The sequence below is a fragment of the Taudactylus pleione genome, unplaced genomic scaffold (genome assembly GCF_031769625.1).
Source record: "Taudactylus pleione unplaced genomic scaffold, aTauple2 ptg000377l, whole genome shotgun sequence".
NCBI lineage: Eukaryota > Metazoa > Chordata > Amphibia > Anura > Myobatrachidae > Taudactylus > Taudactylus pleione.
Window position 1 is genome coordinate 5,742,523 of NW_028284778.1, and position 21,960 is coordinate 5,764,482.

Genomic DNA, 21,960 nt, shown 5'->3' on the forward strand with positions numbered 1-21,960 from the left:
GAAGACCCAAGCAGCCATCTCTGTGTGTCAGGAGGATTGGTCAGGACCCAGAGCCACATCACTGTGCCTCCACCTCAGTCACTGATTCATGAGAAAGACAATGAGCAGAAGATCCTAGAACTCACCAACAAGATCATTCAGCTGCTGACTGGAGAGGTGACTGCTGGGAATGGGACATTATACAGTAACACCAGGGGCTGTGTCTGGGTGATGACTGGAGAGGTGACTTCTGGGAATGGGACATTATACAGTAACACCAGGGGCTGTGTCTGGGTGATGACTGGAGAGGGGACTGCTGGGAATGGGACATTATACAGTAACACCAGGGGATGTGTCTGGGTGATGACTGGAGAGGTGACTGCTGGGAATGTATCATTATACTGTAACACCAGGGGATGTGTCTGGGTGATGACTGGAGAGGTGACTGCTGGGAATGGGACATTATACAGTAACACCAGGGGCTGTGTCTGGGTGATGACTGGAGAGGTGATTCCTGGGAATGGGACATAATACAGTAACACCAGGGGATGCGTCTGGGTGATGACTGGAGAGGTGACTGCTGGGAATGGGACATTATACTGTAACACCAGGGGATGTGTCTGGCTGATGACAAGAGAGGTGACTGCTGGGAATGGGACATTATACAGTAACACCAGGGGCTGTGTCTGGGTGATGACTGGAGAGGTGACTGCTGGGAATGGGACATTATACAGTAACACCAGGGGCTGTGTCTGGGTGATGACTGGAGAGGGGACTGCTGGGAATGGGACATTATACAGTAACACCAGGGGATGTGTCTGGGTGATGACTGGAGAAGTGACTGCTGGGAATGTATCATTATACTGTAACACCAGGGGATGTGTCTGGGTGATGACTGGAGAGGTGACTGCTGGGAATGGGACATTATACAGTAACACCAGGGGCTGTGTCTGGGTGATGACTGGAGAGGTGATTCCTGGGAATGGGACATAATGCAGTAACACCAGGGGATGCGTCTGGGTGATGACTGGAGAGGTGACTGCTGGGAATGGGACATTATACTGTAACACCAGGGGATGTGTCTGGCTGATGACAAGAGAGGTGACTGCTGGGAATGGGACATTATACAGTAACACCAGGGGCTGTGTCTGGGTGATGACTGGAGAGGTGACTGCTGGGAATGGGACATTATACAGTAACACCAGGGGATGTGTCTGGGTGATGACTGGAGAGGTGACTGCTGGGAATGGGACATTATACTGTAACACCAGGGGATGTGTCTGGGTGATGACTGGAGAGGGGACATTATACAGTAACACCAGGGGATGTGTCTGGGTGATGACTGGAGAGGTGACTGCTGGGAATGGGACATTATACTGTAACACCAGGGGATGTGTCTGGGTGATGACTGGAGTGGTGATTCCTGGGAATGGGACATAATACAGTAACACCAGGGGATGCGTCTGGGTGATGACTGGAGAGGTGACTGCTGGGAATGGGACATTATACTGTAACACCAGGGGATGTGTCTGGGTGATGACAAGAGAGGTGACTGCTGGGAATGGGACATTATACAGTAACACCAGGGGCTGTGTCTGGGTGATGACTGGAGAGGTGACTGCTGGGAATGGGACATTATACAGTAACACCAGGGGATGTGTCTGGGTGATGACTGGAGAGGTGACTGCTGGGAATGGGACATTATACAGTAACACCAGGGGATGTGTCTGGGTGATGACTGTATCATTGTGTGTGTCAGGTTCCTATAAGGTGTCAGGATGTCACTGTCTATCTCTCCATGCAGGAGGGGGAGTATATAGAGGGACACAAGGATCTGTACGTGATGATGGAGAATTACCAACCGCTCACATCACTTGGTAAGAGGAGACATTTTTCGTTGAAACAAGTAAACACTGGTTATGACCACTTGTGTGTGCACTTCACCTAATTATTACATATGCACAATGTACTCAGTCACTGTGTATCTTCTATAGATGGACCAAGTAACAGAGATACCCCAGAGAGATGTTCCCATCCTTTGTATTCCAAGGACTGTACAGAGGAGAATCACAGGACCCCACAGGAGGATCAGGTAGGTGGGATTTAGGGTCTCATCATATACAAAAAGTCACATGTAAAGTGACTGTCACTATGGCCGCAATTCTGAATAGCCCCGGGAGGTAGATCCCGGAGCTATTTAATGCAATGCGATGTTTAACATTGTCGGGAACTTGCTAAGTCGGAGAATGCCGGTTCTCACAACTTAACCTGGGTGTTTAGTCGTGAGAACTAGTGCCGGCTGCGAGGCTGTTAGTGCCGTGCAGCTGGCACTTTAGCCGAATTTCTCCTCGGTCCCTCGGCTGCCGACCAAACAACGCGCTGAATTGAATAGCTCCAGGAGCTCCCTCCCGGGGCTATTCAGCATCGCTTTATATTGAATTGCGTCCTTTATGATCTGTAGAGAAGCTGTGTGCGTCTTATACACTGATATTCTACTGATTAATCTCAACTAATGGTATCCAAAATGACTAAAGTGTTGTCTAATTGTTTACTGTGTTACTTAGGATGAAGATCTCACTGATATTAAGGTAGAAGATATGGATGGAGGAGAGACGTATGTCAGGACTGACCAGCAGTGTAAGGAGGAGGAAATACCTACAGATATCAGCACAGGTGAGAAATAATCACTAAATACAGAAAAGAGTCACATATTCTTGCTCAGTCACTACAGCAGCCGTTATTCGATGTCCTCGTCTGTCAGTACAGACATGAGGGAAATGTATCTGCCCATTGGGAGAGTCAGGAACCATCAGCCCCTATTATACTCCTGATCTCCCCCTCACATCATGTCACTGTGTGTTACCAGCCCAGAGATCTGACCAGTCTTCTCCCCACACTCTCTGCTGTATTTCATACATCAGGAGCCATCAGCCCCTATTATACTCCTGCTCTCCCCCTCACATCATGTCACTGTGTGTGACCATCCCAGAGATCTGACCAGTCTCCTCCCCACACTCTCTGGTGTATCTCATACATCAGGAGCCATCAGCCCCTATTATACTCCTCTCCTCCTCACATCATGTCACTGTGTGTTACCAGCCCAGAGATCTGACCAGTCTCCTCCCCACACTCTCTGGTGTATCTCATACATCAGGAGCCATCAGCCCCTATTATACTCCTGCTCTCCCCCTCACATCATGTCACTGTGTGTTACCAGCCCAGAGATCTGACCAGTCTCCTCCCCACACTCTCTGGTGTATCTCATACATCAGGAGCCATCAGCCCCTATTATACTCCTGCTCTCCCCCTCACATCATGTCACTGTGTGTTACCAGCCCAGAGATCTGACCAGTCTCCTCCCCACACACTTTCTGATGTTTCTCATACATCAGAAGCCATCAGCTTCCCAGTTCCTGTGAAGACTAGAAATATATTGTTTCTACTTCAGGGTCCATAGGGGGTCCACAGGGTTGACCTTGGGGTTATAGCTGGAACAGGATCCATGGGCACCACACAGTTAAGCTTTTAGCTCCCAGGATGCACTTGGGTCCTCCTCTATACCCCGCCCCCGAGCCACAGGCACCCCAGTGTAAGCTGGTGCCCGGCCGGAGTCGGTCACCGCGCAGGGGGGCTGCAGGAGCAGCCCCCAAAAGCTTTTATTTTAAGTTAAATTTTATTTATTTTTAATCTATTTTTACTACAGACGGCAGCGAAGGGCTGTCTGTACAGACGCCCACGCTGCCGCTCTGATCCCCGACTGGCGCCGCGACGCCAGTACTGATCTGGGGATCGCGGCGGGAGGGCAGAGTCCGTACTAGCCGGACTCTGTCTACCTCCCAGGACTTCTGCCGGAGTCGCCGGGGATTCAGGTAAGCCGCGCGTCGCTGGCTAGCGGCGGCGCGCGGAATGCCTTAAATGCAGTCCTTTAGCCTCCGGTCCGGGGGACAGACCGGAGGCTGCTGGCAGTGGCGGCGGGCCCCCCCATAACCCGTGGAACCACTAGACCACCAGGGATAACCGGCAAGCGGGAAGCCAGCATCCCTGGGGTTAATGGCCAGCCAGGGGAGGAAGCCTTCCCTGTCAGCGGCTCCTCCCCTCAGCTCAGCGCGCCTTTCAGCACGCAGTCTGGCGTCGCTGAGCTGCAGATTCCTCGGCCACTCCTCCTCTGAGGTCTCCAGCGGCCATTTTCTCACAGTGGCAGCGCAGATCTCTGGGAGCACGCGGACCGGTCCCCCTGTGTACCTCTCCCCTGATTAAGGACAGCGTACACAGCACTATAGCCCTCCCAGACACTGAATCTGGGCAGGTTGATTGTAGTGTAAAGGTGCAGTGAGTATATCTTCCTGCATGGTATGTGACTTTTTGCTAGTGCTGCCTGTCTGTGCTTATTTTCCGCTTACTGTCAGCTTATACCTATCCCTTTACTTCTCCTACAAGCCCTGCAGGTGTGTGGGGGAGGGGCGTTTCTACTGACCTCACTTATATAGATCACGTATTTGTGAGGTCCGTCACATACAGTTGTGTGCTACTCAGTGCCATATTGTGGGCTTTTGTTCAGCACACCGGTGAGTGCGTTTTACTTCTACCCTGGTGCCAGATATATAATATATTCTGTCATGTCAGACGAGGAGGTTGAGCGCTCAGTGGCTCCGGTGTTGGCCTCCTGCGGACGCTGTTCTGCAGGAGTAGATAGGGAGGATTTGTCACAGGATGCCAGGTGGCTCCTGGCCCATCCAGACCTTCTCTGGCGCAGGAACCACCGTGGGCGATGTTTTCTCAAGTGCTGGTGTCTATTGCGGACCGTCTGTCGGTCCCGACTGCTCTCCCTACTAGGGCGGTGCCCCAGCCGACCATCCCCCATTCCCCGGGTGTCCCGCAGTTATTGCGGAGTCCTCCTGGGTCTCAATCAGTTGGTCCCTATGCGGGGTTGCCTATGTATATACAGGCTTCCCCTGTGCCGCAGCAGCCTGTGGTACCTTTTCAGGCCCCTATGGCGACGCCTCCACCATGGGTGGATGTGCTCTCCAACTCCGTGCAAAATTTGGCGGCCGCTTCCTCGGCTTTTCAGTCAATGTTGCAGACTGACATGCCTTCTAGGATTTCTAAACGCCCACTCATGACACGGGCTGCTCAGGTATCGGACTCAGAGGGTTCCTCAGATGATGGGGAGGTCCCTGATGACACTGACTCGGACGCCTCGGTCCAGGAAATGGATACCAAGTCGTCCATTAATGTGCGAGCACTAGTTAGGGCGGTGCGAGCTATTCTTCTTATAGAGGATGAGGCACCGGTTCCTAGGTCGAAGTTTCCTAGTTTCAAAAAAACTAAGGTGGCTTCTGCGGTGTTTCCCCTGTCGGATCAGTTGACGGATCATATGGCGGTAGCTTGGCAGGCGCCCAGTAAGAGATTCCTTCCTCAGAAGCGGTTGGCTTCTAATTACCCCTTCCCTGAGGCACATTGTAAAAAATGGGAAACTCCACCGGCGGTGGATTCCCATGTCACCCGTTTAACTCGGGGCGCCACCTTACCATTACCGTCGATATCCTTGCTGAAGGATCCCACGGACAGGAAAGTTGAGACTTGCTTAAAGTCTATTTACTCCCTCTCCGGGGCGGTGGCCCGACCGTCCATGGCCATTTCCTGGGTGGCCAAGGCCATTGAGGGGTGGGCCAATGCATTGGAAGATACCTTCCCGGACGACGCTCCGGATGTCCAGCGGGCGTTGTTGGGACAAATGAGGGACGCCGCTTCTTACATTGGAGAAGCTTCTTTAGATGCTAGTCTGCTGACCTCGCGGGTATCGGCTGCAGCGGTGTCTGCCCGCCGATCCTTATGGTTGCGGTCCTGGAGAGCGGACTCTGATTCAAAGAAAGGTCTGGAGGCCTTACCTTTCAATGGGGAATTACTATTTGGTCCGGACTTGGACAAAATAGTGGACACCCTGGCTAAATCCAAGTCGGCCTTCCTCCCTTCGGCGGCACTGCCTGCTAAGGTTCGGAGTTCGGCTTTTCGTTCCTTTCGGGTTCAGGGTAAGGCGAAAGGTCAGTCCTTCCCGAGACAGTCTTCGAGTAAGACGGCCTCTAAACCCAAGAAGCAAGCCTGGAGTGCTCGGCGCCCTTCTTCCAAGCAGGAAGATAAACCTACGGCCTGATGGGACGGGCCTCCCTCTGGGGGACCTCAGAGTGGGAGGCCGACTTCTTCTATTTGCCCAGTGCTGGCACAATACCACCACGGATGCCTGGGTTCGAGAAGTGGTCTCCCAGGGGTACGCCCTGTCTTTTCGGCACAGACCACCCCACCAGTTTTTCTGCACAAGTCCTTCTCAGAACAAGACCAAGGCGTTACAGGTTCAGGAGGCTATAGAGTCCTTGCTGAAAGCAGGGGTCATTGTTTCCGTTCCTCTATCACAACGAGGGACGGGGTATTATTCGTCTCTGTTTCTGGTGCAGAAACCCAATGGTTCTCATCGCCCTATCCTCAACTTGAAGTCTCTGAACAAATTCCTCAGAGTTCCCAAGTTCAGGATGGAAACGTTACGTTCCATCATTCTGGCGATGGAACCGGGGGATTACATGGTGTCCCTGGACATCCAGGACGCCTACCTCCATGTTCCGATAGCATCTTCACACCAGCGGTATCTGAGGTTCGCTATCCTTCAACACCACTATCAGTTCCGGGCGCTACCCTTTGGTCTCTCCACGGCACCGAGGGTGTTCACGAAGATTATGGCGGTCATGGCCGCACATCTTCGGAACCAGAATGTACGGCTGCTGCCGTACCTGGACGACCTCCTGTTGCTGGCGAGCTCCCCGGAGGTACTGCTTCAACATCTCCACCTGACGATCGCTTGCCTGCAAGCACACGGGTGGTTGATAAATTGGAAAAAGTCCTCTCTGATTCCATCACAGCGGATGGTTCATTTGGGAGCCCTGCTGGATTCGCGTCAGCAAAGGATCTTCCTGACTCCGGAGAAGGTCGCCTCACTACAGCTGCGGATACGCAGTTGCCTGAGCCGTTGCCGCCTGTCGGTCCATTCGGCTATGAGAGTTCTGGGGTCCATGGTGTCGACATTCGACATGGTGGAATTTGCCCAGTTCCATTCCCGGCCCCTGCAGGGGCTGATTCTATCAGAATGGAACGGGTTACCTCACCGGATCCGCTCTCAGGTGCTGGTGTTGTCTCCGGACGTTCGGCTATCTTTGGCTTGGTGGCTTCAGACAGCTCATCTGGTCGAGGGACGCCCATTTTGGGTCCCGGACTGGGTCCTGCTCACGACGGATGCCAGTCTCCGGGGTTGGGGGGCAGTGACCGGGTCTTTGTCGCTTCAGGGTCGTTGGTCAGCGGAAGAAGCACTTCTCCCCATCAACATCCTGGAACTGCGGGCAGTATACAAGGCCCTGCAGTCGTCCGGCCCCGCTCTTCACGGAAGGGCGGTACAGGTGCAGTCCGACAACGCCACCACGGTGGCGTATATCAATCACCAAGGCGGAACTCGCAGTCAGGCAGCGATGTCGGAGGTGTCTCGTATCCTGTCTTGGGCGGAGGGTCACATTCCAGCGATCTCGGCGGTCTTCATCCCCGGAGTCCTCAATTGGGAGGCGGACTTCCTCAGCCGTCACGACGTGCATCCCGGGGAATGGTCGCTTCACCCAGAGGTGTTTCAGCTACTCGTGGACAGGTGGGGACTGCCGGAGCTGGACTTGATGGCCTCCCGTCACAATCACAAGTTGCCCGTTTACGGGTCAAGGACAAGAGACGCAGGTGCAAGTCTGGTGGACGCGCTGTCGGTGACATGGACGTTTCACCTGGCGTATCTGTTTCCTCCGATATCCCTGCTTCCTCGGGTTCTGCGGAAATTCAAGCAGGACGGCGGCATGCTCGTGCTGGTAGCTCCGGCGTGGCCCAGACGTCCTTGGTACTCCGATCTGAGGAGCCTCTCCATCGACGCTCCGTACCTTCTTCCTCAACGTCGGGACCTGTTGTCTCAGGGGCCCTGCCTTTACCCGGATCTGGGTCGGCTGTCTTTGACGGCGTGGCTCTTGAGACAGCCGTCTTGAGGTCTCGGGGCTTCTCCAGTTCGGTTATTGGTACCATGCTCAGGGCACGCAAGCCTGCTTCAGCACGGATTTATCACAGAGTGTGGCACACTTACTTTCAGTGGTGTGAGTCCAGACTTTATGATCCTCAGGTGTTCCGAGTTTCTAGGATCTTGGAATTTCTTCAGTCAGGATTGGATCTCGGCTTACGCCTTGCATCTCTGAAGGTTCATGTGTCCGCCTTGTCCGTGTGGTTTCAACGGCGGATTGCAATACTACCAGACGTTCACACCTTTTTCCAAGGTGTTCTCAGGATCCAGCCTCCCTTTGTGCCTCCTGTGGCTCCTTGGGACTTGGCGGTGGTGCTACGGGTCCTGCAGGGTCCTCCGTTTGAGCCTCTTGAGGCGGTGGAGCTCAAGTGGCTGACATTTAAGACGGTTTTTCTCCTGGCAATTGCTTCGGCCAGGAGGGTGTCTGAATTGGGGGCGCTTTCCTGTCGCCCTCCTTTCCTGATTTTTCACCAGGACAGAGCGGTGCTCCGCACTCGTCCTGAGTTTTTGCCCAAAGTGGTCTCGAAGTTCCATATTAATCAGGAACTTGTTGTGCCAGCTTTTCAGTCCCCTGATCTTTCAGCTGGTGAGACTTCCTTAGATGTGGTCCGGGCGCTTAGAATTTATGTAGACCGGACGGCTTCGGTTAGGAAGTCTGATTCCTTGTTTATCCTCTTTGGTTTTCACAAGAGGGGTTGGCCTGCCAACAAACAAACGTTAGCCCGTTGGCTTCGTTCCGTTATTTGTGAGGCTTATGCACAGGAGGGCTTACCTGTGCCAGCCTCTGTTAAGGCTCATTCCACTCGTTCTGTGGGTCCCTCTTGGGCTGCTAGACGTGGTGCTTCTGCTGTTCAGCTGTGTAGGGCGGCCACTTGGTCTTCAATTCAAACGTTTTTGAGGTTCTATGCGTTTGACACCTTTGCCTCTCAGGATGCATCCTTTGGGCGCCGGGTACTCCTTTCAGCACAGGAGCGTCCCCGCCCTTAGTTGTACTGCTTTGGGACATCCCCAAGGTCAACCCTGTGGACCCCCTATGGACCCTGAAGTAGAAAACAAGAGATATGGTAAGAACTTACCTTTGTTATCTCTGTTTCTACAAAGTCCATAGGGTCCACAGGGCGCCCGCCCTGACGCACCTGGCTTCAAATGGGCTGTGTGGCTGGTCACCGGTTTTCCGTCTCCTATTGCTGTGAGTATGGTTTCTTGTGTGTTCCAGTCTTCCTTCTCTCTGTTCCATATTCTCCTCCGGCCTAGGCTGCTTACCAACTGAGGTGCCTGTGGCTCGGGGGCGGGGTATAGAGGAGGACCCAAGTGCATCCTGGGAGCTAAAAGCTTAACTGTGTGGTGCCCATGGATCCTGTTCCAGCTATAACCCCAAGGTCAACCCTGTGGACCCTATGGACTTCGTAGAAACAGAGATAACAAAGGTAAGTTCTTACCATATCTCTTGTTATAATGTATATTGGTAATTTCCAGAAATCAAACACTACTGGTTTATTTCTTATTCGACTTCTTAATGAACTTACTGGGACTGATATATCCCATTGATCCTGACTGTTTATTGCTGTATTGAATACGTAAATGCAGCATAGGGAGTTTTCACTATCAAGCTATATGGGGTTGCTTAGGTTACTGTACACACGTCACCTGATAATCCCTTATACGCAATATACTCAATCACTGTGTGTCTCCCACAGATGGACCTATTAACAGAGATACCCCAGAGAGTTGTCCTCGTCTTCTTTATTCACAGCATTGTACAGAGGAGAATCACAGGACCCCACAGGAGGATCAGGTAGATGGGATTTAGGGTCTCACGAAATACCAAACTTTCACTATATTATTTATAGAGGAGCTGTGTGTGTCTATTTCACTGATATTCAACTGATCTCAACTACTGAAATCAGTTTTTACTAGTGTGCAATTTTATTATATGGCTTAATTAGTGTGAAAATCTGACTGACATTAAGGTAGAAGATATGGAGGGAGGAGAAGAGACATATGTGAGGGGTGATCAGCAGTGTAAAGAGGAGGAAATCCCTACAGATATCAGCACAGGTGAGTAATAATCACTGAGTACAGAAATGTCACATATTCTCCTTGTTCTGTCACTACATCAGTCTCTTATTCTATACTATCCTCTGTCAGTACAGACTAATGAGGACAAAATATTTGCCTAGTGGGGGAGTCTGGAACCTTTAGCCCTTTTTATACTCCTGCTCTCCTCCTCACATCATGTCACTGTGTGTTACCAGCCCAGAGATCTGACCAGTCTCCTCCCCACACTCTCTGGTGTATCTCATACATCAGGAGCCATCAGTCCCTATTATACTCCTGCTCTCCCCCTCACATCATGTCACTGTGTGTTACCAGCCCAGAGATCTGACCAGTCTCCTCCTCACACACTCTGGTGTATCTTATATATCAGGAGCCATTAACCCCTATTATACTCCTGCTCTCCTTCTCATATAATGTCACTGTGTGTTACCAGCCCAGAGATCTGACCAGTCTCCTCCTCACACACTCTGGTGTATCTCATACATCAGGAGCCATCAGCCCCTATTATACTCCTGCTCTCCTCCTCACATCATGTCACTGTGTGTTACCAGCCCAGCGATCTGACCAGTCTCCTTCCCACATTCTCTGGTGTATCTCATACATCAGGAGCCATCAGCCCCTATTATACACCTTCTCTCTTCTTCACATCATGTCACTGTGTGTTACCAGCCCAGAGATCTGACCAGTCTCCTCCCCACACTCTCTGGTGTATCTCATACATCAGGAGCCGCCAGCCCCTATTATAATCCTGTTCTCCCCCTCACATCATGTCACTGTGTGTTACCAGCCCAGAGATCTGACCAGTCTCCTCCTCACACTCTCTGGTGTATCTCATACATCAGGATCCATCAGCCCCTATTATACTCCTGCTCTCCTCCTCATATAATGTCACTGTGTGTTACCAGCCCAGAGATCTGACCAGTCTCCTTCCCACACACTTTCTGATGTTTCTCATACATCAGGAGCCATCAGCTTCCCAGTTCCTGTGAAGACTAGAAATACTAGACTAGAAACCACTCGATGTTACAGATGCTTACGCTATCTTGCGTACTGATCAGGCTTTGAGTAAAGGGAGATGGGCGGCTTAACATAGGGCTGGGCGTCTGCATCTTGCGCTGCTGTCTCCATTGATTAGCATATTCTCGCAGCGGACGGGTGCGTGCGTTCTTTCCCTTGCGATCCTTGCTGAATCAGCCTCTGTGTTCTAGAGATGGCCATCGGTGGTTTTCCATCAATGGTCACCATCGGTGATAACCTTTCGATGGTACACTAACAATCTATGGTGAACCATCAATGGTTTACACCACTCGATGGCCACCGCTGCCGGGTGTCTGGCAAGCCAAAGGATAATCAAAAAATGGAATGGGGCTTAGGTTAGCAGACAGCCAGGGGGCGGGGCTCAGCTCTGCATAAAATAATCATCGGGTTCTACTTTGCCATCGATGGCAGAAAAGAATTGTCAGTAGTAAACAATCGATATTTGTAAATTATTGATGGCTATCCCTACTGTGTTCTCAGCCTGGCTGCAGCTTCTACATTGAGAACTAGTGATAGAAGGGACTAAGGGGGTCATTCAGACCCGGTCGTTAGCGCTGATGCGCTCGGACCGGGTCGATGGCCCCCCACAGAGCATGCGCACGCCGGCGCCATTGTGCGAATGCGTGAGACCCGCTACGACCGACAGCGCCGGTCGTAGTGGGTCTCGATCCAAAGGGGGCGAGCTGTCGATGTTGATTGACAGCTCGCCCCGTTTGGAAGGCGGGCCGGGGGGGGTGGCAGCCCAAACGGAGGCGTTCCCATGGGAACGCCTACCATTTGGGGGAGGTCCCACTGACATCACTAGTGATGTCAGTGGAGAGCTTCCGGCTGAGACAGAGCCAGAAGCTCTCCGGGGCTTACGACAAGGGAGACCCTACCCTAGGGTCTCGTTGTAAGCCCCGATGGTCTTGACCATCGCGACCATCACCTTAGGCGGTCGTAAGGTTGTGGGTGTTAACCCACAGCCTTACCACCGCAAAGGAGGACGTCTTGAAAATTCAAGAGGTCCTCCCCTCATTCAGACCGACCGCATGCTCTGTGCGATCGGCTCTGAATGAGGTCCTAAAGGCCTGATTCAGCAGTGTACGCAAGTGCACTGCTGATTGCAGGTTCACGATTATCGGGAATCTGCGCGTGTGCTGGATCATTCTGCGAGTGTGCAGATTGGGTCCTGCGTAGTCGCACGCAGACCTTTCAATGTCTCTGCCTGATTGACAGTCAAAGGCATTTAAGGGGCGATGCAGGGGCAGGGTCGGCCGCCGTTCCCGGAAATGGGTGTTTTCCGGAAGTGGCCAGCTCAGGATCTGCGTTGATCAACACAGTGTCCTGGGCTCGCAAGCCAGCCAGTCTCAGTAAGCAGAGGCTTACTCAGCTGGCCGGAGGCCCGGCACCATCCACCATCGCGACCACCGATGGTCAGCACACATCTCCGATGGTGGGCGGACTGCGCAGTTCGCTCGCAGAGCCTCCCAGCTGCAGCCTGATTGTCTGGCTTCAGGGTTTGGGAGGCGGAACGGTGTCGTTCATGGGCAGTGTTCCCGGAAACGGGCGCATCGCCCCTGTTTTCCGGGAGGGACGAGGCCAGGGTCTGCGTCAGTGGATGCAGACTTCCTGACCTCCCAAGCTGCCAGGACCCGGTCAGACTGCAGTAAGTTTCAGCTGCCGCAGCCTGGCTGCAGGGATAACAATCGTCCTTCCTAAGCAGTAAAAGAATCCCTTTTAATTTGTTTCCTAAAGTTATCACAAATCATTTGATCACTATTGACATATGGCTGTATTTTAATCTTCCATGGTAGCACCTTCCTTAATTGATTTCTACTGCTGATATGTCCTTTAATATCAAATGGGTTGCAGCACTGAGTCCTAATGTACTTGTCACGCTCTTGATCAAAATACCACTATTGATAAACTGTTTTAGATAAACCAGAGGTTTCCAAACGTGGTCCTCAAGACACCCCAACAGTTCAGGTTTTAGAGATCTCCATGTTTATGCACAGGTAGTTAAATCATTGACTGAGGTACTAATTAAGTCACCTGTGGTCAAGCATGGATATCCTTAAAACCTGGACTATTAGGGTGCTCTGAGGACTAAGGCCCTCATTCAGAGGCGGTCGCAGGAAGCGACCGCGCGCTCTGAATGAGGGCAGCCGCTTGTAATTTTAAGTGCGGCCTCCTGGTCGCTAGCTAAGCTGTGGGTTTTCACCCACAGCTTTAGCGACCGACCAGGGTGATGGCCGCGATGGTCAAGACCATCGCGACCATCGGGGCTTGCGACGAGACCCTAAGGTTGAGTCTCGGCACCCACAAGCCCCAGGGAGCTTCCTGCTCTGATCGAGCAGGAAGCTCCCCACTGACATCACTGCTGATGTCAGTGCGGCCACCCCCACCCACAAAACGGCAGCCGTTCCATCAGAAACGCCTCCGTTTGTGTAGCCACCCCCCCGCCCCGCCTACAAAAAGGGGCGAGCTGTCAATCAACATCGACAGCCGCCCCTTTTGTAGAGAGCTCCGGAGCAAGAGAATTTCTCTCTCGCTCCGTGGCTTGCGCACACGCAGTGCGGCCGCTGCGCGTGCGCAAGGCCTTAACATCGACCCGGTTGCGAGCGCTCAGCACTTGCGACCGGGTCTGAATGAGACCCTAAGTTTAGGAACCTCTGAGATAAACTGTCTTAGTCCCGTCTATCATACTTGCCTACTCTCCTGAAACTGATCGGGTGGGGCTCCCAGCTCCCCGGGAAAAGCAGGCAAGGCCTGTGTCATCATGGCCCCTGCTTCACAATGCCGGTAATCTCAACATTGTGCTGCTGTGGCGGGGCCAAAATGATGCGATCATGTGGTGACGCCCCCCGCTCCACTTTTAATGCTGGGTAAAATCCATAGTCACTCCCCCTAAGCTGCACAATGTCACCCGCTATGCCAACCAGGCTGCCCCCTCCCAGAGGCAAGCATGTCATGTATCACTAGTTCTCAATGCAGAAGTTGCAGCCAGACTGAGTTGTGCACACCATCGATGGTTCACCATAGATTGTTGTTGTACCATTAATGGTTATCACCGAAGGTGCCATCGATGGTGACCATCACTGGAAAACCGCCGATAGCCATCCCTAGAATGCAGAGAGAGACACTACAAGACAAGTCTGAACTTGCCAGTTGCATGGTTAGTGCAAGAAAGGTTCAACTGCCATATTTAATATATTTTCTACATCAGGGTCCATAGGGTATCCACAGGATACCTTGGGGGTATAGGTGATGACGTCAGGCATCGGGCACCATAGAGTTAAAGTTTTCAGCCTTCCAGGATGCACTAGGGTCCCCCTCCTATACCCCCCCCCCCGAGCCAAGGCATCCCAGTTTCGTTGGTGCCCGGCTCGGAGTCGGAGCACCTGTTCAGAGGGGGGCTAAGGATAGCCCCTGAAGTTTTCTTCAAAGCAGCTGTGGCTGCTCATCTGGATGGACAGTCAGTACTGACGTCCATGCTGTCTTCCCTACACCCCCGCCGGTACCAGAACGCCGGTACTGATCCGGGCATGCTGGTAAGCATCTGGGGTCACAGCTAGCGGTGACCCCAGATGTTTGGGACCATGGCCGGATTCAAGGGGGCAGCAGGTAAGCAGCGGGGCCCCGCGGGGGGTCCCTGCTGAGCACATGGCCCAAAGTCCCCAGGCAGGGGGCTCCCTGGGGACTGGCTGCAGCGTGGAGTCAGGTAACTAACCTGCGCTTCCACTACCCCCTGGGACAGCGGACCGCGGCTAACCGGTAGTGCTGCGGCGTCCCAGGGGTTAATTGCATGCCAGGGGAGCGCGCCTTCCCTGTAACACAGCCGGCGCCTCCCCCGCTGCACACAGCCCTCTCTGCATCTGCTGACTGGCCCTGTGGCAGCGCTCCTCCCCCAGGCCAGCCTCCTCTCTGCTCCTCGGTGGCCATCTTTACAAGAAGCATGGTGAGCGCTGCTGGACGCTGAAGATCGGTGGCATCACGGTCTGGGTCCCCCGGCATACCTCTCCTCCGTTGGTACAGGTCTGTGTATGCAGCGCTGTGTCCTACCAGGCTCTGTGTCTGCGTATTCGAGGATCAGCGCTGATAGTGCAGGAATTGATTTCTTTGCATTGTATGTGACTTCTGCTAGCATCTGCTGCCTGTACTTTCACTTCCTACTGTCAGCCATTTCACTGTCCCTGCTCTTCTTCTGCTAAAGCCCTTGCGGTGCGGTGATTGCAGGGTGGTTCTCCCACTATACTAACAAGTATCAGTGAGAGGGGTCACATACTTACCATCATGTCTGAGAGTGACTTTCCTCTCCAGCTTCTGTGTACTACGTGCAAGGTACCAATAGCGGAGGGGGAGGGTAACGCGGAGGGGCTATGTCGACAGTGTTATTTATTGGCGCGGCCAATTACTGTCACGGCTCCGGTACAGGAACCGCCCTGGGCTTGTTTCGCCAAAGCGCTTACAACCCTCGTGGGCCAGTTAGCTCCGCAGCCTGCGTTTTCACAGATGGGATTGTCCCAGCAGTCAGTGGTGTCGTCACCCATGCAGGGTTTCCCGAGACAATTGATGGTACCCCACAGTCTCCCTATTTCCCCTCCCCAGGTCTCTCAGGAGCCTGCGTGGGTTAATTCACTGACAAGTTCTGTACAGCATTTGTCGGATGTGTTACAAGGGGAGTCTGTGTTGCGGCCACATAAGCGGCCGGTGGCGTCTCTGTCCGCTCCTTATGAGGATGATGACGTGACGTCCGATGATGGAGAGATTCTGGATCTTTCTGACCAAGAACCTCTCCGTACTAAAGAGTCGGACGCTAAGTACAAGGTTTATATTCCTGGACTTATCCGGGCAGTCCGCACGGCTTTAGTGATTGAGGATGAAGATCCTCCGGTGTCCAAGTCAAAATATGCCTTTTTTAAGGATATTAAGGGTGACGCCACAGTGTTTCCTCTTTCGGGTCAGTTAGTAGACCATTTAGAGGAGGCGTGGAAACACCCTGGTAAATGGTATCAGCCTCAGAGGCGCTTAGCTGTGGATTATCCGTTTGCGGACAATTATTTTACTAAGTGGGAATCCCCTCCACAGGTGGATTCTCATGTGACACACCTAGTCCGAAGTGCCACATTGCCCATGCCCTCCATGTCCTCCTTGAAGGATGCTACGGACCGTAAGGTGGAGATCTGCCTAAAGTCCGTTTATTCCCTTGCGGGGGGGGCAGCCAGACCGGCTATGGCCATTTGTTGGGTAGCCAGAGCTATGGAGCGCTGGGCAGATAATTTGGAGGCGTCTTTGGATTCCGACTGTTCGGCTGAACAGACCGAGTTGGTAGGCAATCTCCGGGATTCGGCCACTTACATTAATGAAGCGGCCTTGGATATCAGTACCCTAACTTCTCGGATTTCTTCGGCAACTGTAGCTGCTCGTCGCACCTTATGGTTGTGATCTTGGAAGGCGGACGCTGATTCCAAAAAGGGTTTGGAAGCTTTGCCTTTTAATGGAGAAGTCCTATTTGGTCCGGATCTGGACAAAATTGTAGCCACGCTGGCGGCAGGCAAATCGGCATGTCTCCCGTCTGCTGCAGTTCCTTCCAGTTCAGGTACGTCGTCCTTTCGGTCTTACAGGGCCCAGGGTAGGCCTAAAGCACAGTCTTTTCCCCCGACAGGCTGGCCCCAAAAAATCAGTCACGCCCCGGAAACAGGCCTGGAGTACCAGACGTCTGGCCCCTAAGTCAGATGACAAGCCTGCGGCCTGACGGTCCGGGCCTCCCTTTGGGGGATCCCAAAGTGGGAGGCCGCCTGCTGCAGTTCGCCCATTGTTGGTCGATTACCACGACAGACACTTTGGTTCACGAGGTGGTTTCTCACGGGTATGCCCTCTCCTTTTGGCACAGGCCCCCATCCAGATTATCACCACGGGTCTTCCATCAAACCAGAACAAAGCCATGGAACTGCGGAAGGTTTTGCACACTATGCTCCAGGCTGGAGTTATAGTGCCTGTTCCATTCTCCCAGTGGGGCCAGGGTTTCTATTCCAATCTGTTTTTGGTGCAGAAACCCAACGGGTCGTACCGTCCGGTCCTCAACCTCAAAGCACTCAACAAGTCCTTGCGGGTGCCGAGGTTTCGGATGGAGACCCTGCGGTCCATCATTCTGGCGCTGGCACCTGGGGATTACATGGTGTCGTTGGACATACAGGACGCTTACCTGCATGTCCCTATTCTTTTACGCCATCAACAGTTCCTCAGGTTTGCAATCCGCAACGATCACTTCCAGTTCCGGGCGTTACCTTTTGGCCTGGCGACAGCACCACGTGTATTCACCAAGGTTATGGCGGTCATGGCGGCTTCCCTGCGGCTGCAGGGAGTCCGCATGTTGCCATACCTGGACGACCTTCTGTTGGTAGAAGGATCTCCAGAGCTTTTTCTACGCCACTTGGACCTGACGATTACGGTACTGCAACGGCACGGCTGGTTAATAAACTGGCAGAAGTCCACCCTGATCCTGTCTCAGAGGATTCTGCACCTCGGAGCCTTATTGGACTCCAGACAGCAAAGGATCTTTGTGACGGGGGAAAATATCTCTGCCTTGCAGTTGAGGGTGCGCAGTTGTCTGCAGAGTCGCCGTGTGTCTCTGCACTCAGCGATGAGGTTACTGGGCTCCATGGTGTCAGTATTCGACAAGGTGGAATATGCCCAGTTTTACTCCAGACCTCTGCAGCAATTGATCCTGTCCAAATGGAATGGACTGCCTCAGAGTCTAAAGTCCCAGACGATGGTGCTCCCTAGCCTGGTGGTTGCAGACGACCCATCTCAACAAGGGTCGTCCCTTCTGGGTGGCGAATTGGGTCCTGTTGACAACGGACGCCAGCCTTCGGGGCTTGGGAGCGGTCTCGGGTCCACATATGTTCCAGGGCAGATGGACTCCGGCGGAAACAGAGCTTCCAATAAACATCTTGGAGCTCCGCGCGGTTTTCAATGCTCTCCAGCAGGCACATCGGGTTCTCCAAGGTCACCCCGTGCAGGTCCAGTCGGACAACGCCACCACTGTGGCCTACATAAATCGGTAAGGAGGAACCCGAAGTCGGGCGGCACTCGTAGAGGTGTCTCGAATCCGGCCATATCAGCAGTTTTCATCCCGGGAGTCCTCAACTGGGAGGCGGACTTTCTCAGTCGCCAGGACGTTCATCCGGGGGAATGGTCTCTGCACCAGGACGTCTTTCAACTTCTGGTGGACAGGTGGGGTCTTCCAGAGATCGACCTCATGACGTCACGGCACAACAACAACATGTTGCCGGTGTACGGGTCTCGCACAAGAGACGAAAAGGCGTCTCTGGTGGATGCTCTGTCCGTCCAGTGGACGTTCCGGTTTGCTTATCTCTTTCCTCCGTTTTCCCTTCTTCCACGGGTAATCCGGAAATTCAAACAGGAAGGAGGGACGCTCCTGTTGATAGCTCCCGCGTGGCCCAGACGGCACTGGTTCTCAGACCTCCAGGGGCTGTCCGTGGACATTCCTCTGTGGTTGCAGTTACGACCAGACCTACTGTCACAGGGTCCTTGTCTTCACCCGGACCTGACTCGGCTGTCTTTGACGGCGTGGCTGTTGAGACGGCCATGTTAAGGTCTAGGGGGTTTTCCAGCTCTGTAGTACAAACTATGCTACGGGCTCAGAAACCATCGTGTGTGGCATACGTTCTTCCAGTGGTGTCGACCGAGAGGTTATGCTCCTCGGGAGTTCCGTCTGTCTAGAGTGTTAGCTTTCCTACAGGCGGGACTGGACCATGGGCTTCGCCTTGCGTCTCTGAAGGTGCAGGTGTCTGCCCTGTCCGTCTGGTTCCATCGTAGGATTGCTGCAATCCCTGATGTGCGCACCTTTATGCAAGGTGTTCTCCGAATTCAGCCACCTTTTGTTCCACCGGTGGCGCCTTGGGATTTAGCTGTGGTCCTGAGGGCTCTCCAGGGACTGCCGTTTGAACCACTGGGCTCAGTGGACCTTAAATGGCTGACCGCTAAAACAATTTTCCTTCTGGCCATTGCTTCGGCCAGACGTGTTTCTGACTTAGGGGCTCTCTCTTGTAGACCCCCTTTTCTGATTTTTCATAGGAACAGGGCGGTGCTGCGCACTCGTCCTGGTTTCCTTCCCAAAGTTGTTTCGAGTTTCCACATCAACGAGGAAATCGTTGTGCCGGCTTTCAACTCACCTGACCTCTCCGTGGGTGAGGTCACTTTGGACGTTGTGCGGGCCTTAAGGATTTATGTTGACCGCGTTTCTTCGTTTAGGAAGTCGGACGCCTTGTTTGTCCTCTATGGCTTCTGTAAAAAGGGTTGGCCTGCTTCAAAGCAGACTTTGGCAGGTTGGATTTGTATGGCCATTTCAGAAGCTTATCTTCATGAAGGCCTTCCGGTTCCTTCCTCTTTGAGGGCTCATTCCACTAGGTCTGTAGGTCCTTCGTGGGCAGCTCGACATGGGGCCTCTGCAGTCCAGATCTGCAAGGATGCCACGTGGTCCTCTGTCCATACCTTTGTGAGGTATTATGCGTTTGACACCTTTGCGTCTCAGGATGCTTCCTTCGGGCGGCGGATTCTCCTTTCAGCACAGGAGCGTCCCCACCCTTGAAGGATACTGCTTTGGGACATCCCCAAGGTATCCTGTGGATACCCTATGTCACGCCCATGATGGGAACTCCGATCCCCAGCAGACACAGCCGACCATGGAAGCTCGCAAAAAGCACCTAAGGCAGAATACTCAGCCCCACATCCATCACTGCACCAGACGTCTGACCGCAAGGAAGTCAGGGGAAGCCGGCAAGGAGGTGAGAGAGGCCGATCCTAGGCTGAACCCTGACACCCTATGGACCCTGATGTAGAAAATATGAGATATGGTAAGAACTTACCTTTGTTATCTCTATTTCTACGAAGTCCATAGGGTTCCACAGGACTCCCGCCCTGTCGCACCTGTGCTGCAGATGGGCTTTACTCTGGTTACCGGTTTTTCCGTCTCCCTCTGGTGAGAATGTGATTCTTGTGTGTGTCCAGATCTTTTTTCTCTCTCTTCCTTCTCCTCTGCCGGCCTATGGCTTGGTACGTAACTGAGATGCCTTGGCTCGGGGGCGGGGTATAGGAGGGGGACCCTAGTGCATCCTGGGACGCTGAAAACTTTAACTCTATGGTGCCCGATGCCTGACGTCATCACCTATACCCCCAAGGTATCCTGTGGAACCCTATGGACTTCGTAGAAATAGAGATAACAAAGGTAAGTTCTTACCATATCTCATATTTTTAGCTCCTGTTCCCAAAGGCTACCCAAAATGAAACTTATACCAAAGAGAGATTGTATTTATTATGTATAACATACTTTATGTGCAAAAAAATGTAACATACACTTTTTTTAGATATTCAATGTCAAAGGTCACCTCATGTGCCTTGAAATGTAAAAGTGAATATTTAAATATAAAACTATTGTTTGTAAAAACTATGGTCTCTTAGCTTTAAAACAAGACCAACATGAAAGTTCTACCACAATTAGAAGCAAAGTTTTATGGTTCGTTTTAGTTGACCTTGCAGACATAAATTTGACATTTTTCATGTTTGCAGTAATGTAGCATGAACACTGTATCACTGAGGGCTAAAATTTTACATATGAATGTTACTTTATGTCATCTATCATCTTGCCAAATTTCATGAAAATCTAAGACTGTCGGGTTGGAAGCTGTGATGATTTGGCATGGAATGACCCTCCTGCTCTCCCTCTCACATCATGTCACTGCGTGTTACCAGCCCAGAGATCTGACCAGTCTCCTCTCCACACACTCTGCTGTATCTCATACATCAGAATCCATCAGCCCCTATTATACTCCTGCTCTCCCCCTCACATCATGTCACTGTGTGTTACCAGCCCAGAGATCTGACCAGTCTCCTCTCCACACACTCTGGTGTATCTCATACATCAGGAGCCATCAGCCCCTATTATACTCCTGCTCTCCCCCTCACATCATGTCACTGTGTGTTACCAGCCCAGAGATCTGACCAGTCTCCTCCCCACACTCTCTGGTGTATCTCCTACATCAGGAGCCATCAGCCCCTTTATTGAGTTCTGCTATACTCTGTGTCCTAATTATTCTACTGATCTGTTCTGATGCTTTCCCTCCCATGTCAGTGCTTGTCTACATCGTATCTTACACCTATGGTCGTGGGATTGTGCTATCTGAGGTCAGCCAGAGGGACATATAGAGGCTGCTTCACTGTTTTCTTTTGCTACTGTACATATCTTTCCACCTGGAGAATTTTAAATAGTGCTGCTCGTTTAGCCCGTTTACTCCTCTTCTGGTGTGTATTTGACGGCAGTATCTGGGTTGCCAGTGTAGTTGAACAAAATCACTTGTTAATGAGTCTTATTGTCCTATGATGCTGGCGGAGTATTGTGTATGTTTGGAAAATATTACCATTTTTTGTGTATAGTTGTCCAATGATACTGTGCAATCTACTTGTCGCCTTGGCTGAGGTTATGTATCTAACTCAGTAATGTGGTTGTGTTATATATTACGACTGTGTTTTATCTATATTTATAATTGTAGTGGAAGTGTGATAGTTGCAGATAGAACTTAAACTGCTAATTATATTGAATTTAACTAGGCAGATCTTGCGCTGCTTGTGTGCGTTTGCATGTTAAGCCATTAATTTAGTTAAGTGGCGGTCAGTGGCCACGATCTCAGGTAGGAGTTTTTTTTAGTGTGTTTACTCTGATTTCTGCTTGCGACCTCGGGAGTTGCGAGCAGATATCAAAAAGGATGGCTCTGCTGGGTCCTATGGGGCCTTGCTAG

General features: G+C 52.2%; 1 protein-coding gene across 2 annotated transcripts in view; it reads left to right on the plus strand.

The window, feature by feature from the left end:
• LOC148508081 (uncharacterized) overlaps positions 1-21,960 on the plus strand; it is a 27,124-nt gene continuing 5,164 nt past the window's right edge. The window contains exons 1-6 of one of the 2 annotated variants that reach the window (XM_088445219.1): positions 1-156; positions 1,784-1,856; positions 1,974-2,071; positions 2,544-2,652; positions 9,763-9,860; positions 10,012-10,123. In XM_088445219.1, the coding sequence (XP_088301345.1) occupies positions 1,823-1,856; positions 1,974-2,071; positions 2,544-2,652; positions 9,763-9,860; positions 10,012-10,123 (451 nt within the window). In that variant the 5' untranslated portion in view covers positions 1-156; positions 1,784-1,822. Of the gene's footprint in view, positions 157-1,762; positions 1,857-1,973; positions 2,072-2,543; positions 2,653-9,762; positions 9,861-10,011; positions 10,124-21,960 lie in introns of those variants that run through there. The other variant, XM_088445218.1, reaches the window with a different exon arrangement.